General features: G+C 30.6%; 1 protein-coding gene across 5 annotated transcripts in view; it reads right to left on the bottom strand.

The window, feature by feature from the left end:
* Window positions 1–251: 251 nt before the first annotated feature.
* LOC132733842 (fibrillin-1-like) overlaps window positions 252–22,913 on the bottom strand; it is a 26,082-nt gene continuing 3,420 nt past the window's right edge. For 2 of the 5 annotated variants that reach the window (XM_060720573.1, XM_060720565.1), the window contains exons 5-36: window positions 22,502–22,633; window positions 21,927–22,061; window positions 21,582–21,695; window positions 21,089–21,343; window positions 19,672–19,794; window positions 19,317–19,442; window positions 18,694–18,819; window positions 18,166–18,297; window positions 17,830–17,907; window positions 17,298–17,468; window positions 16,672–16,791; window positions 15,325–15,447; window positions 14,673–14,798; window positions 14,333–14,449; window positions 13,733–13,993; window positions 13,514–13,620; window positions 13,017–13,167; window positions 12,456–12,575; window positions 11,823–12,101; window positions 8,740–9,018; window positions 8,044–8,328; window positions 7,347–7,625; window positions 7,066–7,095; window positions 6,602–6,717; window positions 6,259–6,320; window positions 5,171–5,310; window positions 4,795–4,897; window positions 4,565–4,581; window positions 3,888–4,017; window positions 3,333–3,412; window positions 2,255–2,346; window positions 252–1,783 (exon numbers count right to left, since the gene is read on the bottom strand). In XM_060720573.1, the coding sequence (XP_060576556.1) occupies window positions 1,448–1,783; window positions 2,255–2,346; window positions 3,333–3,412; window positions 3,888–4,017; window positions 4,565–4,581; window positions 4,795–4,897; window positions 5,171–5,310; window positions 6,259–6,320; window positions 6,602–6,717; window positions 7,066–7,095; window positions 7,347–7,625; window positions 8,044–8,328; window positions 8,740–9,018; window positions 11,823–12,101; window positions 12,456–12,575; window positions 13,017–13,167; window positions 13,514–13,620; window positions 13,733–13,993; window positions 14,333–14,449; window positions 14,673–14,798; window positions 15,325–15,447; window positions 16,672–16,791; window positions 17,298–17,468; window positions 17,830–17,907; window positions 18,166–18,297; window positions 18,694–18,819; window positions 19,317–19,442; window positions 19,672–19,794; window positions 21,089–21,343; window positions 21,582–21,695; window positions 21,927–22,061; window positions 22,502–22,633 (4,745 nt within the window). In that variant the 3' untranslated portion in view covers window positions 252–1,447. The remainder of the gene's footprint in view (window positions 1,784–2,254; window positions 2,347–3,332; window positions 3,413–3,887; window positions 4,018–4,564; window positions 4,582–4,794; window positions 4,898–5,170; window positions 5,311–6,258; window positions 6,321–6,601; window positions 6,718–7,065; window positions 7,096–7,346; window positions 7,626–8,043; window positions 8,329–8,739; window positions 9,019–11,822; window positions 12,102–12,455; window positions 12,576–13,016; window positions 13,168–13,513; window positions 13,621–13,732; window positions 13,994–14,332; window positions 14,450–14,672; window positions 14,799–15,324; window positions 15,448–16,671; window positions 16,792–17,297; window positions 17,469–17,829; window positions 17,908–18,165; window positions 18,298–18,693; window positions 18,820–19,316; window positions 19,443–19,671; window positions 19,795–21,088; window positions 21,344–21,581; window positions 21,696–21,926; window positions 22,062–22,501; window positions 22,634–22,913) is intronic. The other 3 variants (XM_060720580.1, XM_060720588.1, XM_060720595.1) reach the window with 3 other exon arrangements.

The raw sequence follows: 22,913 nt of genomic DNA, 5'->3' as shown, positions 1-22,913 counted from the left end.
TTCGACCCCCCCCCCCTTTTTTTTAGGCCTAAAATGTCCTATTTTGGCCCCAAACACATGTTTTCGTTTGCTAAAAAAGTGAGCCCTTCTGTTTGGGGGGTTTGAAGGGGGACGGAGTCCCCCTCATCGCCAAGAAAATGTTGGACTTGTGAGAGGCTAAAAATGACCCCAGGTCGATCATAAGGTAACGTGTAACCAACGCTGAAAAGCCTTTGACTCTATCTCAATCCCTTGAGAAGTTGCAACAAGTATGCAAACATTTAGCATGTAAAGCGATAGATTTAATAAATTTCTTACTTCACTATGATACTTATAAATCTTCTTATAAGAAGTTTACCAATTATTTCTGGCCAAAATCAAATGGGAAATCGTTGAATGAAAAAATTAATCATAATTTAGTTTGTCTTATTATTCTTGAATGATTTGTTTGATGATTAATCTTCAAATTTAACCAAAGTCCATTTACATGCATAATCAAAGCTAGAAAGAAATATGTCTTATACTATAAATACAAAGATTTTTCTTTTTCTCTTTACTACAAAGCTTGTGGAATTTATAACTTAACGAACAAATTTAGGAGTCAATCATTACCATTAAACATACAACAATCACACGTTAAAATGATTAAAAGTATTAGGGAGAAAACTATAATAGCTATGTTGTCGAAAAGTATAAAAATGTTGTTTAACCATTTGCCTCATTTGCTTACATTGGAAATTCTGGCAATTGTGTTCTCACAATTTCGTTAGAAAAACAAATGTGAGATATCACTTTAATAGTTAGATACATCGAAATCAAAAGAATTTTAACTTGAAATAAAAAAATTATAAAATATTTAAAGATCCTGTTACTCTTTTTTATGGTTTTATATCCTAAATATAATGCTCAAATGAAGATTTTTCAATATTGTAAGTTCCAAAAAAGCATTATTTGTAAAGATATTACTGAATTTACATTTCATGTTAATCAAGGGAGGTAATTAGATATTTATTTTCTATAACGTCCAAGTCAAATTTTTTAATAAGAAATGAATGCATATATTTTAATGATTACATATAATATGGACAAATATTTGCAGTACATATTTAGCATATTCTTCGATACGAAAATTGTTTTAGAAGCATAATTATATACATATATAAAATTTAAAAATATAAAAAAGTTTGCAACATACAGGATCTTTTACACGCACTATAAATTGCTATACAATCTGTCAAGACTTATCTTCCTGAAAATACTCATTGTCTAGTATAAGAGGAAAAACAAGATATTTGAATATATACAAAAGACTATAAGTTAATCATCATGATAGAAACAATTCTTTAGTGTTTTCCTTTTTTCATTTTCTGTTGGAGACACGTTTTTATCTTTATTTATCTTATCAGAACTAAAATAGAATAAAAAACATTCATTTCATTATCTTTGCAGTAAAATTGGGTTCTATTTCTTAAAAGTTGAAATATTCCTCTCGATCCATCTTGTCATCATACGAAGATCTGTAAGATCTACCCCCAGTATGATCAAAGCCCTTGTTCATCACAAAATTAGCACTGGCTCTTTTAACTCTGAATCCATCACTTTCTAAACCATCATTGTGAATTCCATTGTCATTATGGGCTCTGTTAGATCTACCTCCAGTTACGCCATGGCTGCTTTTGAAGATTCCATTATCATAACGGGCTCTGTTTGCTCTTGTTCCACCACTTTCAGAGCCGTTGTTGTGTATTCCAAACGAATTACCCCTTTCATTGTGAGCTCTGGGGATATGTAGTGGTTTATTGTACTTAAAAAGACACAAATATTATACAATGATAATAAATCATTGTTTGTATTACATAATGAAATATTGTTTGCGAACTTGTATGGTACATAATACCATAAAATAAATGCATTTTAATGATACTATTTGGTACAAGATATTATAACATTTATGGATTCTAAAAGAAGAAACGGTCAAAGAAAGCATCCGCTATTTTCAACACTTGATTGAAATGTTGAATTTGTCCAAGTTCCTCTTCCTCAACAAAAATGATACTGTTATGGATTTCAAAACAGCCGAAACCTTTTGGACCTTAACGTTTAAACAGGCCTTTGTATGATATTCAAAATAATCTAAATCTATCATAATATATGTCATGTCTGAAAACTGCACATTAAATGACATAAAAAAACTCTTTTGCCGTAAAGTTTTGTTTTTGTTTGTGTATGTATATAATAACGTTCTTTTCAATATCAGGGCTGTAAATAAACATACCGCAACATCTCGTCCGGCGAGGTCAGTGAATTCAGATTGCTTCTGGTTCCATGCAAGGACTTTCGAGTTTAATCTTCCTTTGGAAATAATGTCTGTAACATTTGACGCATACATTTATAAACTTTACATTAATCTATAGACAAAAGTGTATGATGATTACTTTGAAAATTAACAAATTGGATATTAAATGAAATGAAACTGGTGCATTAGTTTGTTTTGTTTTGTTTGTAATATGTTTTATCAAGAGTCCTTACGATTTATATTTCATTATATTTCATTTATTTCACATGCCTATTTCCCTATGCCTTACGTTGTTCTGTTACCCTTTTAATGATAATGTCTTGTCCATGGCAAAAAAAAATTAAGGTCACAAAAGCCTCAAAGTGTATAGTTCAAGGTCAGGACAGCCTAAAAAAACGTAAATTCAGCCTGAAGATTCGTATAGTTTGAGCCTATTAGGACAACTTGCTGATCCACACAGTTTAAAGTCAGAACCGCCTAAAAAAATCCGTACAGTTTAATGTCATGACAGTCTGAAAAAATTTACAGTTTGAGGTCAGGTCAGCAAGCAAATCCGCACAGTTTGAGGTCAGGACAGCCTCTAAATTTTAACAGTTTGAGGCTATGAAAGCAGCATTCAAATCCGCACAGTTTGAGGTCAGTACATCCTGCAAATTTGTACAGTTTAAGGTCATGACAAACTGCAAATTTGTACAGCTTGGGGTCAGGACAGCCTCCGAATTTGAACAGTTTGAGACTATTTAAGCAGCCGTTGAATCAGTTTTAGGTCAGGACAGCCTGCAAATCCGTACCGTTTTAGGTAAAAAAAGACTTGCAAATTCGTACAATATGAACAGACTGTTTATGATGGGAAGCAAAATGTTACCTCTTGGATTTAGTATAGACAAAATAAAAACTGCTCCTCATTTAAAACAGAAAAAGCCATTACACAAATTTAGAGATGTAATGTTTACAATTTGCGTATTCAACAAACTATTTTAAGGTTTATTTCTTGTTGTTAAAAAGGTGATTCTTGAAGAATAAGAAGTGTTGTGCTCAATGCACAAGTTTTATTTACCTTCATTGGTAGATTTTGCAGTTCTAAGATAATTCCCCCCTCCATAATTCCTTTCTTTCATATTGTCAGCAAAATATTTCCTACAAAATATATTAAAATACCGTAAAGGTGCAAACATCTTTGGAATTATATGGGATAAATACATGTTTTTATAAGATATTGTCATTAAGAACACAAAATTTATGACCAAATATGTTGACGAAAGAATAAAAAAACAGGGAAGCATATATGATTTTTACCTTAACAACACAATTATATAATCATCACTTTGATTTATTGTTCGTTTAAGTTATCAAAATATAACAATAATTTCATTGTGGAATTTTGCAGACGTAAATAAAAGATATATACTCAGAAAACGATTAAGAACATCCGATCAAAACTTAACATGTAAATAAATAATGTATTGCAAATGACAAATTACAGAATAAATGTTTTTAGATTAACAGTAATTGCAGAAAATAACAACTGTTTCAGCACATCATGTGTATTATATCAATTTTTGTATTATTGCAAAAGTTTGGTGTTTATCATTTTTTAGAAGCTAATTTAAACCTTTGTTTTCCATCCTTTTTCTGCCTTTGTTTCCGTTTTCGAAGACAAATGATAACAATTATCGCCCCGATAATTAGTAACAGACCACCCAATGTTGAAATGATAACAATGATAATATGAAATAGTCCGTCTGAAAGTAAAGCAACAAACTAACACTGTAAAATCATGAAAATATGAAATGTAAATCATAAGTCACATAGAAATGATCAGAGTAAAAAATATATATTTAACAGCTGCTTAATAATAGACACGTATAAAGCATTGTAGAGAAAAAACCAAAGTTATGTCTAAAATTATCTTGTTTTAAGGAAATTATTTCCAGATAACTTTATACTTTAAATATCTGACACACTTGCAAACTTAAGGTAAAATGTTGAAACCTTTGACCGGAGATTGAAATAATCTCCACTAAGTTTAGAACTGCACAATATTTAGTTAAAACATTGTGTAATATCCATTATTTTTGTATAAGGCAAGAATTCTTTTTACAACATATTGTTTTTGTATTGAGCTAGGTAACGAGGTACCTTAGATATATGAAACTGAAACAGAATATTTTAATTTTTCCTGTCCTTTCATATAATTATTTAACATTATTAATTCACAAGTAAGGAAATTCAAAATGTTTTTAATCTTTTCAAAGCAATCGTATTAATAAGTCAAAATTGAAATCTTACCATCTTCTTTGTTTTGTCTGAAATACATCAATACTAATTAAAAACAAATTTACGATACCGTTTCAAAAATTAAATGTAAAGAAAACAAAATTATGTTGCGTTTTGTTTGGTAAGGTCATATATTGTTTAATTATTGATTAGATGACCAAACATTAAGGATTGTGTACATACTTAATAATCAAATAGAAGCAGCATATCGATATGAATCAAATAAGTCTAAATACTCGAACCTGCATATTGGAACGTTGTTTGAAACTTCACAGTGATAACCGTCATCGCAGCTTCCTATCAACACCGAATACAACGTGCACTGGTCCATATTTTGATGCCGATCTGAAAATAGTGTCATTTCTTAGTGAATAAATTCACCATATCACCTCAATAAATAAATCATTATTTATTAATTTCAAATGATATGCGTTTAATGTAATTTTGCTGGTTTTGTTGTTGTTGTAATTTTGTTTCATACACTTGCACGTTTCAAATGATTTAGATATACATTCAGTTATAAAGTTAAATCAATAACGTTATAATCTCATAAAGATTGGAGTTGAAGTTTATTCTTATTTTCTTAAATTTTTTGACAAAATGTCTTTGATAACTTACCAGAAGTGGCATTCACCAATTCACCGTCAAACATTATCTGTGCCCCTTGAATTAGTTCGGCAGATGCTGTAATGAGTTCAGAGGACACTCCCGTTTCTTCATCAAATGCAATTACATAATCCACTTTGATGCTTCCAATTCTTAAAGGGAACATTTAGGTGCTTTAAAAATACTTAAAACAAATGTTAATTGTGAAAATAAATATAAACTATATATACACTGCAATTTGCATCACTACTTCTTTGCATAATTTCGATAGGTTTCGATATTCCCATATAAAACATTATGAAATATGACAATAAAGACTAACACGAGAGAGAAAGAGAGCAATGATCACGCAACACAGCCTTAGCAATATCCAAAAGCAACGGTAAGCAATAGGGTACCAAACGGTAGAAGACAAACGGGGATAACACTTTTTTATTATATGCTTTTCGGTTGTTTATTGAAATATATCAGTGAAATAAAAAACTGACAATTCACTGTTTGAAACCGTGAAACTATCAATTTGATATTTTTCACAGAATAAGATTTAACCCCGTTACGTTAATTCAGTGAAATACTAGCGTGCATAGTACTGGAAACCAACGTAATGACGTAACGTCGTTAATGACGTAATGTTGCTTTTTACTTAGCTCGATTTTCATTTAGTATTATTTTAAAATGTTTTTTCAAACGTTTCTTTGCATATAATAAAAAGAAAATTTGTTTAGTTTAGTGTAAGATCAAAAAATATTTCACCTTGTGAACACCAAAAGTTCATATTTCTTTTTGTGCTCATTCGGTGAAATATATTCCGATCTTACACTGAACAAAACAAATATCCTCTATGTCATTTTGAATGTTGCGATTCATTTATATATATGCAATCTTGCAATGACAATAATTATAATCTCTAAATGTAAAATAATCTAACATATATATGCTATACAATGAGCCATCATAGCTCTAAGTTTATTTATTTTCTGATTTAAATTGCGTATTGTTTACAAATGTATTATAGATAAACTATGCCTACACTAACGATATTTGCCATAATTAACGGTTGCTGAAATAATTATGTATGAATCGTTATGTTTTGAACTTACTTTAAGTCAACAATAAATATTTGAATCACGGCAGCTGTATAACGGGAGTAAAATCCCAACAACTGAAAAAGAAAAAGGGCTATTTTGATGTTTTGAATAAGTTCAATAACCAAATTTTATTATGCTCTCATTAATTACAAAAAACCTGTACATACACTATAACTTAAAAAGCAGTAAAAAGCCAAGCTGAAAAAGAGGACACTGTTAAATTAAATGAAATCTAGAGCTCGAGTCTTTGTTACAGATATATAAAAACAATTCTTATAAAGATGATGTACATTTTATTTTAAATATGTAACAAGATATTTACATGATCAATTTCTTATGAAATATATAAATTTACGCTTTTTTCCACTTTCCCTCTCACAATATCGAAGGAATTTGCTGACTTCATGTTAACTCCTGCCAATGAGTTCGTGTGAATTGTAATACTAAAATTAAATGTCATTACACCAGTAACTGAAAAAGTATCGTAAATTTGTTAAGGACGACTGTCGTCAAAACGAGTTTAAAACGCTACATAGCTATACACTTATTTTATTTACGCAAAGTATGAATGAAAATGTTTATTGTTATGTTAACGGCCGTTAAATGTTGACCCGTACTTAATTTTACTATTGTTATTCTTTCCAACCTTGCAATTACCACTATCGTCCATGAACAGGCCCAATCAAACCATGTCTACAATAGTGTCAAATTTGCCAACCAGAATATATCTTATTACAGGATATTACATAATAGAAACAAACGACCTTTTACGTTAAAAAGATTAAAATTAATTGTGAATATATATGCTATCTCCTTTACCTTTAGGAATATCCGTTGAAAAACTGCTATCTGAAATAATATAAAAGAATAATACAAAATATATCTTGACTCCAAATCGTGCATGATTCAAGAATACACATTTTTGAGTGACAAATTGACACAAAGAACTATATAGCCTTGTGCGTATTAATCTAATTAAGTTATTACTCAAATTCTGTCTGTACAAAATCACTTTAGTTTCATCATACAAATGACTTTTGTTCATTATGTTTGTTCAGTATTTATTTAATGTAAAATGATATTTTTCCAGTAGACCTTACCTCCAACGCATTGTCCGTCCGCATTTTCCTTAAAACCTCTTATACAATCGCATTGGTACCAGCCGTGCGTATTTACACATGTTGTATTAATCTTGTCACTGCACAATGTTGTATCTTCACATTCATCCACATCTTCCGCACAGGTGTCTCCTTTCCAATTCGATTTACATCTACACTTTCCAGTCACTGTGTCACACATCTTCTCAACATTTTCAGCATTTGTTGCTACACAATCACATTGTTCCGTACAATTTTCACCAAAAGTATTGCCGGAACATTCTGTGGAAGTAAATCTAAACATATTAAACAATGAATTTTACAACAGTCCTTTTTCATCTTCTTTGCGAAACTAATATTAGTCTAATAGGAGGTATACATCTTCAAAAAAAAAAGATGATTTTCTTGTCAAACATCTTTCTTTGGTAATAATAATATAAAAAAAGAAATCAACTAGAATTGGTAAAAAAATGTACAGTAAAGAAATATAAACCACTTTACATATGACATGGTCTATCCTGCTTATGAAACTCATATATTTTTATCTATCTATAAGTATTGCTTTGCGCATATGAAATGACTTTAATCATTATGATTTATTTCTTTAAAAAGAACATCCATACATATACTGCATTGCTTTGTAGTACACTACATTGCTTATTTTAGTGCTCTAGTGTTTCTTTGATTCAATAATACTTACCTGCAACGCAATGTCCGTCAGCATTTTCTTTGAAACCTTTGATACATCGCATTGATACCAGCCGTGTGTATTTACACATGTTGTATTCATCTTTATCATAGCACAATGTTGTGTCTTCCTCACATTCATCCACATCATCCTCACAGGTGTTCTCCTTTCCAGTTAGGTTTTTACATCTACACTTTCCAGTCACCGTGTCACATGTCTGTTCTTCATTTTCAGCATTTATTGCTAGGCATTTACATTGTTCTGTACAATTTTCACCAAATGTATTTCTGGGACATTCTGTTAAAAATAATTAATAACGAAAAAAGAAAAAAATAAACAAACGATCTTATTGTTACTTTTCACTGCAAGACATATTCTTTGTGAATGTAACACAAATCGTATGTGTGACATACATGTACGTCTCTATCAGAAAAGACGATTTTCTTGTTAAGTCTCAAATCTTTTACAGTCAAATCTTTTACAGAAACGTTACGAAAACGGAAATTACTGGTCATACCTAAAAACAATTGGATATAGAAATAAAAATTATATTAGTTACAGTTTATAGAAAATAAGAAAAGACACACACATGCCTAAATTTAGGTATTGTCATTTGCACATAAAATGAATTTCACATAAAATAGTTTTTAAAAAAATGTATCAATTTTCATTTCTTTCATTGACTTCATTTTGTTGCATTACATTTACCTGCAACGCATTGTCCGTCTGCATTTTCTTTAAAACCCTTTATACAATCGCATTTGTACCAGCCGTGCGTATTTAAACATGTTGTATTGTTTTTATCACTGCACAAGGATGTATCTTCACATTCATCAACATCTTCCGCACAAGTTTCTCCTTTCCAGTTAGGTTTACATCTACACTTTCCAGTCACCGTGTCACATGTCTGTTCTTCATTTTCAGCATTTGTTGCTACACAATCACATTGTTCCGTACAATTTTCACCAAAAGTATTGCCGGAACATTCTGTGGAAGTAAAACTGAACATATTAAACAATGAATTTTAGGACAGTGCTTTTTCATCTTCTTTGCGAAACTAATATTAGTCTAATAGGCGATATACATCTTCAAAAAAGGATGATTTTCGTGTCAAACATCTTTCTTTGGTAATAATAATATGAAAAAAGAAATTAACTTAAATTGTTATAAAAATGTACAATATAGAAATATAAACCACTTTAAATATGACATGGTCTATCTTGCTTATGAAACTCACATATTTTTATATATCTTTTAGTATTGCATTGCGCATATAAAATTACTTAAATCAGTATGATTTATTTCTTTATAAAAAGAACATCCATACATATACTGCATTGCTTTGTAGTACACTACATTGCTTATTTAGTGCTCTAGTGTTTCTTTTATTCCATAATAATTACCTACAACGCAATGTCCGTCAGCATTTTCTTTGAAACCTTTGATACAATCGCATTGGTACCAGCCGTGAGTATTTACACATGTTGTATTAATCTTGTCACTGCACAATGTTGTATCTTCCTCACATTCATCCACATCTTCCGCACAGGTTTCCCCTTTCCAGTAAGGTTTACATCGACACTTTCCAGTCACTGTGTCACATGTCTGTTCTTCATTTTCAGCGTTTATTGCTAGGCAGTTACATTGTTTTGTACAATTTTCACCAAATGTATTTCTTGGACATTCTGTTAAAAATAATTAATAACGAAGAAAAAAAAAATAAATAAACAAACGATCTTATTGTTACTTTTCACTACAGGACATATTTATTATTCTTTGTAAATGTAACACAAATCGTATGTGTGACAATCATGTACGTCTCTATCAGAAAAGACGATTTTCTTGTTAAGTCTAAAATATTTTACAGAAAAGTTACGAAAACGGAAATTACTAGTCATACCTAAAACAATTGGATAAAGAAATAAATACTATATAAGTAATAGTTTATAGAAAATAAGACAAAACACACCTGCCTAAATTTAGGTACTGTCATTTTCATATAAAATGAATTTCACCTAAAATAGCTTTGAAAAACCTGAGTGTATCAATTTTCATTTATTTCATTGACTTTATTTTGTTGCGTTATATTTACCTGCAACGCATTGTCCTTCTCCATTTTCTTTAAAACCCTTTATAAACAACCCGGCTTTTTCCCCCAGCCTTTGCTATTTAAAAACATTTTTGTATTGTTTTTTTTCCCCTGAAACAAGGGATGTATTTCCCCAATTCTTTTCAACATCTTCCGCACAAATTTTTCCCTTTTCCCAGTTGGGGGTTTTCATTGATTTTTTTCCAGCCCCCGTGCACTCTTAAATCAGTAAAAATTTTTAATTTTTTTAAAATAAAAAGGGAACATTTTTTTTTAACTGCATTGTTTTTGAAAAAGGTACAATTCCCTTTTTTTAGTGCTCTGGATTCTTTTATTAAAAATAATTACCTTGCAACGCAATGTCCTTTAAGCATTTTCTTTAAAACCCTTTGATAAAAACCCCTTGGTACAACCCTGAGTTTTACACATGTTGTTTTAAAATTTTGTCATTTGAAAACAATGTTTAATTTTCCTCAAAATTCATCCAAATTTTTTCCCCCAGGTTTCCCCTTTCCAGTAAGGTTTAAAATCAAAAACTTTCCCCAGTCATTTGGTGCCCAAAATGTCTGTTTTTTTTTTTTCCATTTTAAAGCTTTTAAATTGGGCCGGGCAGTTAAAAAGTTCTTAAATTTTCCCCAAATGTATTTTTTTTGGAATTCTGTTAAAAAAAATTAAAAAACGAAAAAAAAAAAAATAAATAAAAACCCGATTTTTATTTTTATTTTTCACTAAAGGACATATTTAATTTTTTGTAAATGTAACACAAATCGAAATTTGAAAAATGTTAGTCCTATCAAAAAAGACGTTTTTTCCTTGTTAAGCCCTAAAATTTTTTAAAAAGAAAAGTTACAAAAACGGAAATTACAAAGTCAAAACCTTAAACAATTGGATAAAGAAAAAAATTTAAAATATAAGTAAAAAATTTTATAGAAAAAAAGGACAAAACAAAACCTCCCCTAAATTTAGGTACTGCCCTTTTTCCCATAAAAAGGGAATTTCACCTAAAATAGTTTTGGGGAAAAAAACCTAAAGTGTTAAAATTTTTTCATTTTTTTAAATTTACTTTTTTTTTGGGTTGCGTTATATTTTCCCCTCCCAACCCCATTTTTCCTTCTCCATTTTCTTTAAAACCCTTTATACAATCGCATTTGTACCAGCCGTGCGTATTTAAACATGTTGTATTGTTTTTATCACTGCACAAGGATGTATCTTCACATTCATCTACATCTTCTGCACACGTTTCTCCTTTCCAGTTAGGTTTACATCTACACTTTCCAGTCACTGTGTTACACATCTGCTCAACATTTTCAGCATTTGTTGCCACACAATCACATTGTTCCGTACAATTTTCACCAAAAGTATTGCCGGAACATTCTGTGGAAGTAAAATGAACATATTTAACAATGAATTTTATGACAGTGCTTTTTCATCTTCTTTGCGAAACTAATATTAGTTTAATAGGCGATGTACATCTTCAAAAAAAGGATGATTTTGTTGTCAAATATCTTTGTTTGGTAATAATATTATGAAAACATGCTTATGAAACTCACATATCTTTATCTATCTTTAAGTATTACTATGCGCATATGAAATGACTTTAATCATTATGATTTATTTCTTAAAAAAAACATCCATACATATACTAGCAAACTACATTGCTTATTTAGTGCTCTAGTGTTTTTTTATATTCAATAATAATTACCTGCAACGCAATGTCCGTCAGCATTTTCTTTGAAACCTTTGATACAATCGCATTGGTACCAGCCCTGCGTATTTACACATGTTGTATTAATCTTTTCACTGCACAATGTTGTTTCTTCACATTCATCAACATCTTCCGCACACGTTTCTCCTTTCCAGTTAGATTTACATCTACAGTTTCCAGTCACCGTGTCACACATCTGCCCAACATTTTCAACATTTGTTGCCACACAATCACATTGTTCCGTACAATTTTCACCAAACGTATTGCTGGAACATTCTGTAAACAAAATACATATATATCATAACGGTATAAAGAAGTTTTTTAATATGTACTTTAGGCATTCATAGTCTTTCATGAATTTCTTTAAAAAAAATAAAATGATTACTTTTCAAACGTTTTGTGGGCTGTGTATTATGGCTTGCAATTACTTCTACTGTTCAGAAGCATGTTCAGTGGAAACGACATGCAACATCTTCAAGCCTGTCGTTTTTTACAGTTCTTGCTAGTATATAGCCAACGTAAGCGATTTCGTTTTTTACACTGATTTAATGTCTTATACGAGCTCTTTGTTTCGACATACTTATGTTCTACATTTGTTAAATATCTCATCAAACTACAAGAGTTTTTTACCTTTACACACATTATTAACCATATAATATCCTTTGAAGCACCCACAATGAAAACTTCCAATTGAATTGATACATGACTGTTCACAAGCGTTAAAAGCATCTTCTTCACATTCATTTATATCTGGAAAATTTACATGTATATTTGTATATCCAATAAGTTTAATTCTGTTTGTGCTAAAATACACTTATAGGCTACCTACCAGAATGAATAGCATGGACATTTCTATACATTTTCTTACTAAAAGTAATGGGTTGGAAAGGATATATTTTATGAATTTGATGTCTGAAAATACACATAATAACAAAGCACAGGAATGACTTCCGCTAGAAAAGAGCATCTGACTAAAGACAATAACTATAATTGTACAAAGCTGAACTGCTTCAAATTAGACAATTATATCTCATTATATCATTTTTTGTAACCTTACCTTATCTTTCTTACTATACCGACAGCGAATACTGTCTATTGATTTGTTGTTTGGAATTTATTTCGATTATGTTTCTTTTTGTAATGAACCTATGAGAAACTATGAGTTGACTTGAAAATGATTGGATGTCTCACCACAGCAGAAATTCTCAAAACGTCGAAATCCAGTTCTACATATGCATTCGTAGGACCCATTTCTATTCTCACAGAAAGAATGTGTAACATCACTACATGAATCAGTATCGCATTCGTTTATGTCATCCAAACATTTTTCCCCTGTCCATCCCTACATTATACAAAAAGGCACAATGGAAAGAATAATTTATCACGCGTAAGTATAAAAATGATAAATTATAGTTTTTTGATACATTATTCAAGACATTATCCCAGAAATAGAAAGTAGATGGTATTCCTAAAATAATTTGCAATACAAATTTCACTGATTCTACCATCACGATACTAAATCATTAAATAGATGTGTAATACAAAGAAGAGTTCATTTGTTACAGTAGTCAAAAATGTATAATTTCCGTACTAAAAATAGTTGAAACAACTTTTAAATTCATTTGTAATTTAAAAATAATATGATATAAACAGTTTTCGAAAACATTTATGTATGGGAGAATTTTTACCTTTTTGCATGTACATACGCCACTTGTATGATTGCAGGAGTCTGTGTTTTCAATGTGGCAATTGCAAATACTGTTGCAGTTTTCTCCATAGTGTCGATTATCACAAACTAAAATATATTGTTATTCCATAAATCAATATCACATGAACATCGCATAATTTTTCAATAGGTGCATGTACTTGTAAGTCCCATAATTTAGTGAGAAAAATATATACAATACCTTTGCACTCCCCGGAGGCTACTTGAAGATATCCTATGTCGCATTTACAATTAAAGCTGCCAGGCGTGTTAAAACACTCAGAATTGATCGGACAAACATTATCACTGTTCGTACATTCATTGATATCATCATCGCATTTATCACCAGTCCAACCATTTTTACAATAACACTGACCAGTCTTTGGGTCACAGGAATCCGTATTTTGCTGTACGCAAGTGCAGATGTCTTCACAATTTGTGCCATACTTGAATAAGTCACAAACTGAAAATATGACTCGATGAGTTAAAGATTAGAATTGTATATAATTTATCCGATGGAATATTTGACCTCCTTGCTGTTAAATATATTACTTGATAACTCTTAATAACCTTTAAGGAACTCCACTGAACCTAAAACAGCGGAAACACATACACAGAGATATTCAAACGTAAAGAAGGAAGTATACTCAGAAATAAAATGAAAAACATATTTTTGTGCTGTTCTTAGCCCGATTTGAGTGAAAAGCGTGGCAACACTCAGTGGAATCCTAAGCTAATTTGTAACATTACTTTAAGATAATATTAAAAACGTTTTTGGTGGCATTCCTTGTAAATCACTAACCTTGACATGTGACCTTGTCTTCCTTAAGGAAATATCCGATTTGACAATTGCACGTGTAACTGCCGTTAGTATTGATGCAATTGTGGGAACAAGGCGTTTCACTGCATTCATCTATGTCTGAAAGAAGTATATAATATATTAACATGCTATATGTAATGTGAAAAAGAATCTAAACTAAAATAAAAAAGGTGAGACAAATCGCGCAGTTTTGTTCCTTCAGATACATAACATATCTAAAAATGATAAATTGTTTGATAATTTCATACTATGACTCATTTACAAAGAATACAGACATGTATATCAATAACCTCTATATTGTTTGTATTTTTACATAACTTACCAACACAAATGTCATTCTTTTTTACATATCCTTTAAAACAACGACACTCTATCTCACCGTCCTGCATCATGCATAATGCATTATCCCCACACGTTGATGAATTTTCCTCTGTACACACATATATGGCTGAAAATGAAAAATATATCTGTATTTTGAAGGTTAATGTCTGTGTTAGCATATGACATCAATACCAAAAATACTCTGGATTTATATATATATTATGACAATAATATTATTAATGATAATAATGATAATAACAATAATGAAGGAAAAATGATAATAATATCTTCCAGGTATTATTAAAAGATTTATATTATTATATATATTATTATACTTGTATAATTTAAAAATATGACAATTAGAATTACAACTACAGAAATAGCTTATTATAATTAGATGAATAATTGTTAGGATTGAAATAATAATTAAAATCAATTAATTATGCAAAATTAAATAAAGTTAAAATTATTGTTCCCGGAATTGCCTTTTTCAAATAATTATTATGATATTATGTCAAGTATGCCTAGTTATAGCCATTTTAATATTCATTATTTTTTGTGGTAGTTAAAATCAAATGTGTAGCATTCATTGAAAGGTAGTTTCCCTTCAAACGTTGTTGAATTTCCAATTCATTTTTCAAAGTAATACTTACGACTGCATGATTTTCTTTCTGTTATATTAAGAGCATATCCTTCGTGACAAGAACATCTATAGCTTCCTATTGTGTTATCACATATCTGATCACAGTCATTTATTCCGCTACACTCATCGATATCTAGAATAGAAGTTGGGCAGGGATTAGCACGGTCTAATTTGGTTAATTGCGTTGCAATACGAAACGGTACGGAATGGTACGGTCCACCACTGTTTAGTACGGATAAATTAAGTATCATATACATTTTGTAAATAACAGACATATTTGCATTTTCATGATGAGAACATAATCATGAACATTCAATAAAATATATTTGCCATTAACTTGCTGCAACTGTACATATATGATATGGACCAGAATACGGAGGCAGTGATCGGGCTGCTTAATTACATGCATAGAGGTATAAAATATATTAATATTGTACTATAATGCATTAGAAATAGAATAAACATATAAGGTTACATGTTTTACAAAACATTAGATGGTGAAATCTGAGTAAATATGTACATAAAACGTAGTCTCATAAGCCTCGGACGCTGGCCCTTGGTGATAATAAGATTAATTAACAAGCTTTTTACATATTCTTAAAAACACACATTCACGATAATTGATGTAATTGTAAAAATGAAATCAAAAGAGAAGCAGTATTGATCAACCTTTTTCATTGATAATTATATATTAAATCAGGTAAGAGAAGACAGAGAAGAATGGTGGACTAGAAATTGGCTTTTATGAAGACCCCCTTCATGGCCAGTATGAGACTCTGTTGCTGAGGATCCGGCGTTCCTACAATAATTTAACTAGAATCGGACCTGAAATGTCTCGTGGGCCTGACGCGATGACGCTGAATCTTCTCCGCCAGAACCATTGAACTCTGTAATTCGTTTTCTAGATGTTCTTTTCTTGTGATGCATTTTGAAAATGAGCATGCAAGAGGTTGTGGATGGATATAATAGGTCCGTATAGATCCATGGCGATTCGTTCTACTCCGTATCAGACCGATCTTATTCGTACTAACTCGTGCTTATACTGTAGCAGACCGTAGTGTATCCGTAATGCATCCGTCCTAATTCGTGTCGAACCGTATCAAACCGTGTCGCTCCGAAACAATCCGTGTCTCTCCCGGGGCTTTTACCTACATTTTGGCGGTAAATACGTCAAACTTCGTACTCATACCGTAATGTTTCAGTGCTGGAACTGTAGCGGACTACGGAATTTCATATTTCCGTAGTAATCCGTGATTAAACCGTAGTTCTTCCGTGGCGTTTTCCGTGAATATGTGACCGGGGCATAAAATTTAAAACAATTTTTTTTAATAAGTTTCGACATTAAAACTGATCTTACCTTGACACGATCCTTCAAGCATGGTGAAACCTAGATGACATTTACATGTATAGCTTCCGTTAGTGTTGACACAAACTTGATCACAGCTATTCATTGTAGAATCTTTACACTCATCTACATCTATAAATTAAGATGTTTTGTTTAAGTATTTTTATCTAAAGTTTTCTTTCTGAATCCGATGTAAGTTTTATTTTGTAGCGAGTATAACTAGATGAAAAAAATGAAATTATCACAAATAACAATAACATTATGCAAATGATATAATACACATACATTTAATATCTTAATTCATTTATATGTTTCTGTTTTGATGTTGTTGTCGCTGCTTTTTTGTTGTGTTTTTTGTTGTTGTTTTGCTATTGTTGTTGTTTTTGTCAAAATTTTAAACTCATCGACCATGAATGTTTGAAGGACATGTAAATTTATATCTAAAACATATAGGAATGATTTGTTTATACATCTCTTTTCCGTCCTTTCAAACGTAAATATTCAAATATAAGATTTTGCCGAGCAAGTCGACTCGATTGAACAGAAAATTGAATTTTTAAGCACTCATAAATATCATATAAAATGGTTAAATATAATTTCTATAAAAAGAGAAACGACATATTTATGGCAACTTGTACCTATACACTGATTAGAGATATTCATGTAGCCAGTTTTGCAGGAACAAACAGCTCCGCCAGCTGTATTTACACATCTGGTATTAGCAGCAGAACATCGTAAAAGACCAGCTGTACATTCGTCAATGTCAATGTTACAGTTATTTCCAATCCAACCAGAATCACATACACAACCTGAAACAGGAAAGACGTTTCCATTTACATAAACATACTTCTTTATTTATAAAAGACAATACCTTAAGTTAAATTCAATCAGTGCCTTACATAATGACAAACAAACAAACAAAGAAAAAAATAAGTCTCTTCTGACAGTGCATAAGTAAAATTATTATATCATATCTATTCTAATGTCTGCAATGTAAGTACACTCGCGCTACATAGATAATAGTGTCTCAATTAGATGTGTCTAATTTTAATAAAATTTTAAAATCGATGTAAACGATTCTTTGTATTCTTTTGAACCATTATTTCTCTGGTGTGATAACTCCCTAAAACTGCTAGAAAGTAAAATTTATTATTTTTGTATTAAACTTACCAGTTTTCTTATCACAAACTCCGTGTAAACAGCCGCATGTCTGAGAACATTCCTTACCAAAATGGAATTCATCGCATACTGTAAAATATATTTGAAAAGCATAAGCTGTAGAATCATGATAAATATATATATATATAGCAAGACCTATTCACAATCATTAGAATGCAATTTGTATACAAGCTTTAATAACAGAAAGAATATCATACAAATATTTATATGTTGAAATAAATACCTACATGAAAAATTATAATAACTAAATCTAAATGCAATGCATCATACTTAACAGAACATGCATGTAACTGTATGAGATTTTGCTACAAAGTATGTGTAGATTACCTAAGCATGTCCTTTTGTCATTTGCAAGCTTTGTTCCTGTTGGACATTCACAAGTGAAAGACCCGTATGTGTTTCTGCAGGTTGCAACCTTATCACAAAGATTAAGATCGGCGTCGGTACATTCATTGACATCTACAAATTCAAGTATTGATTGTAAGGTTGTATGTTAAATATTTTCTTACGAGTATGTACCTCTAATTATAATAAAGGCATTAGCATTTTATTAAACGGTTGATAAATGTTTATAAGAATTGTTATTTTGTTTTAAATACTGTAGACTTATATGAATACTCTACATCTTGAAATTTATATGGATTTATATTATTTTTAATGCACAAAACTTAAACAAAATACATGAATATTTCGAAATACTGCCTAGTGGCAATCAACAGTTACACAAAGTATTCTTTTGCAGCCAAAATTGCATTTCTTTACGTTATTGGGCATTTTATTTAACAATACAAGTGAACATATTTCTACAAAAGTAAGTAACCTGCTTTAAATAGTATCAAACATTGTCGTAATTACCTGAACATGTCTCTTTATCAGGTAAGATTTGAAACCCTTTTCTACACCCACAAGCATAACCTACATCAAGAGCATTGCAGTAATGGGAACAGTTCAAGTTCTGGAAGTGCAAACATGGATCTGAAACTAAAAACAGATAAGAAGTAAAAACATAATTTATTTTAAGTAAAATGAAGAGAAAAGTAACATTCAGTTTGCTAAAATCAGTAAAATTGATATAAAATTAATAGGAACCATTGTCAAGTATCGCGATTACTGTAACAAAAGGTAATGTATTAACATACTTTAAAAATAAAAAAGGGTTGTATAAATGTATTTTACATGTTAACTGATGCCATAAGAATGGAAAATGTCTTCTGTAAAATATTTAAGTTACAGTGTACATGAAATTCGACAGACAGAGTTATGTATGTGCCATTTGTCATTATGACATTTTTATTATATACAGATTGAAGACTGAAGCGTTCTCAATAGTATTGTAGTATTGCAAATACTATTTACATTATCAGTATAAAGCTAATTAAATTTCACTACATTATACTGTTATTACATATTTGTATTTATGATATGTATGTCATAGGAAAATTTAGTGCTGGGTACTGAATTATAAAATAATTACAAACCTTTCTCACAAGATGATCTATCATCATTTAGAGTGTATCCTGTATTGCAGTAACAATTGTAAAACCCAGGTTCATTCATGCAATTTTGTTCACAATCAGCTGTTCTCTGTTCACATTCGTCGATATCTAGAACGGTATGAAAAAAGTTACAGGTCTTGATATCGATTTAAATTTTTAAGTTGTACGTTTCACAAAGATAAACGGTGAATAGCATGCTTATCATTTAAATATTGTCATAATAGACACAATGTTCGTTATACTCTTCAAAAACAAAACATTAAATGGACATCGAGAGACTATCATGAAAAAGATAATACATGTAAAAGGTACAGGGTATTTAGAAGTAAATATTTACCTGCACAAGATGTTTCATTTATCTCGACATATCCCTCAAAACATCCACATGTATACCCACCGAAGGCATTGTTACAATCTTGCATGCAGTCATGAAGATTTGGACTTGTACACTCGTTTATATCTACAATGAAATGACAATGGCTCCTATACTTAAGGACAATGAAAACGCACGCCCGCACTATATGCATTTTATTACATGAAAGCAAACACTAACGACCCCATTAGATAGATATCATAACTTTAATACAAAACGCAAGCTTTACAGCTGAAAATAATTTTAAATGTTTGAAATCAAATGTAAACAAGTAAATTGAAGAACCTAAGGTGAAAATCCCAAAATCACACTTCTTCATCACGGTAATGCAAACTTAACAAAGGCAAAATCCAAAATGAAAATCAAAAACGAAGTCACTCATTAATGTCGGGATCTTTAGAAACGACAATGTCCTCCATCAGCGCCTCTTACAGATGTACATCGTCACCTCATAGATCTTACCCTGTGGAATCTGACGCCATTCGGCCTGTATTATAGTGCAAAAACGCTGGTGAAGCCGAGAAATTGTAGACCAATTGACACCAAAACGGTTGGCGCTTTGTTTGTAAGATAGTTCAAACTGAATATGTCCTAAATCTACCACGCGGTTATTTCTTTGAAGAACCATTGCATACAATTTTCTAGCAAGTCTTCAGTAGCGTTTGAAATTTAGCCCCTTTTATAGAGGAAAAGTGAGTGTATGCAATTTCCATGTGAGCTTTAACGATTCCTTAAACTGACCATTTGCATAGTTAATATTCATTTTCATAAAGATTTTAATTGCTCATTTGTGTCTAATATTTCTAGAAAGGTGTGTAAAACAAGTTAATAATTAACAATTTAAAAAAAAAAATTTCATTTCATAAAGTAACCTCATGAATTGGTTCAATTTGTTTTTCTGTTGTGATTTTATCACAATTAGCCAAAAATGTTACTTTTGATTTTTCGGGTACTGTCTTTATCATGCAATAACTTCATTAAAATGCAATCATTTTTCATAACTTTGGTATCTAAATGACCGGAATGCATTCTGTTTTATGAAACTGTGAAAAATATTTAAAAGAAATATATTTTCCTTGTTAAAATGCAATTATCCCGACAGTGCGTTTTCATTGTCCCTAAGTATATAAACAATTACTTGTAAAGTCCTTAGGCTTGTTTAATTATATTTTAGTATTTCAAATTTCTCTGATTTTTTGTAATTTCATCTAGACGATACTTCGTATGAGTTTGTTTTGAATTAGAATACACTGGCATCTCATAATTTGATTAAGTACCCTATAAGACTAACAAACGCAATACGAGTATTGATAAACATCATTTGATTTTCTATTGTCAGCTTCTTTTTTATTCATTGATGATCTCAATAACTAACTAATACCTTCACATGTTCCGTTTATTTCCTGAAATCCATTCATGCACTGACAAAGATATGATCCTAAATTATTGATGCATTCCTTCATCGGGTCTTTGCAAATATTAGCGACATCACATTCGTTGATGTCTTCATCACAAGTATCGCCTTCCCATCCAGGATCACACAAACATCCTTTTACAGGGTCACATATTTGCGCGCCTCTACCAGTGCAAACACATTCCTTTTCACAGTTTTCACCCCATTGTGTTGCAGCACATGCTAGAATGTCATAAACATGTCGTGTGTACATAATCATAAATAAACAGCTCAGTGATATCTATTGTTTGATATTATTTACATGAAAATGTGTATGAATATGTATAAATATTAAAATAATTATTTATAAATCGGGTAGTTCATTTACATGATGGAGGGGAATGTAATCATGGTAGAAATGAGTTATCAATTTTTACAATAATCCGTTTAAATATTAAGTTTATTAAAAATGTATTCGTACCTTCACAGTTAGTTAATCCGTTCAAATAATAACCGGTAAAGCAAGAACAGGTGAAGTTTCCATGATTATTCGTGCATAATTGGGCACAAACATTCTGTGCACATTCATCTATATCTATATAAACATTACACATGGGAATAAAATAATAAAACAAATGTTTTTAGATTTTATTTATAAAAGTGTACGTTGTCGGCATACCGGTAAAATAGGTATTTAATAATTGTCTGTTTTTATGATAACATTTTGTCGAACATAGATATGTCTGACTAATTATATTCTATTAAACTACTTCGTTCATTCTAAAAGTAACATTTGAGTTCTTTAAGAAAGAGATTGCAGCAATACCATTGCAAGCGACACCATTAGCATCCAACTCCCACCCTCTGTCACAGAAACATTTTGCAATTCCATTAGCTTCAAGAGTACATCCACCAGTGTCTGCGCATTTACTTTCACTAGAGGTATTACAAACGCCTGTTGCTTAAATTAATAAAAAGTATATTGGAATTAAAATATAATGTAAATAACACACAGAAACACGAACCATATCTTATATTATCATATTGTACACTTTATGACAATTAAAAAGATATGTTTCAGATGTTGTTAAGGAAAGATGAAAGCACTTAACAAGAGAATTAATTTCCATTTAACCTGAAACATAGATGAAAGTTTCACATTTTCTTGTGATTTTTAAGTTTATCATTTTCAGTTTTTTGTAACAAATACATGTATTAGTGACTTCTATTAAAATTATTTTGTACTTTACATTGGCATTACAGTTTGAGCAAGCCGTTTTAATTGAAAGCTATAAATGAGGTTGTTTCACGTACATTTTAAAATAACACACCACCTTGCAACTGACTTTGTAAATACGTATAAGGTGTTTGTATTGAAGATGACAAGATCAACATAAATACCTGTATCAGCAACACAAGTCGAACCGTCATCTTGAAGTTTATATCCATCATGGCATTGGCAGGAGAACCCACCTGGATTGTTTACACATAGATGTGAACAATTATCCAATGCTTCTTCGCATTCATTTATATCTGAAAGAAATTAAAATGAAAATATGAAACATAAGTTATAAAAATATGAAGAGAAAAATGGAAAAGTAAATTAATAGTGCATTACATCATTTTTTATTGGACCTTATTGTTAATTTGTAACAAACTGCTAAAATCGAAAATAAGTGATATAAAATCTTGACTATTCAAAGTTTCCATGAAATGCTCAAATTACAAAGTACTGTTTGAATAACAAAGAATTACATTTAAAAACGGTATATACCAAATCGAAAATATTTCAATTGATGATATTGGATTTCTT

This window comes from Ruditapes philippinarum, unplaced genomic scaffold, assembly GCF_026571515.1.
Source record: "Ruditapes philippinarum isolate M1 unplaced genomic scaffold, ASM2657151v2 ctg1388_1_1_1_1, whole genome shotgun sequence".
Taxonomy (NCBI): Eukaryota; Metazoa; Mollusca; class Bivalvia; order Venerida; family Veneridae; genus Ruditapes; species Ruditapes philippinarum.
Note: the sequence above shows the minus strand (reverse complement) of the source record. Positions and strands in the feature narration are given on the sequence as shown.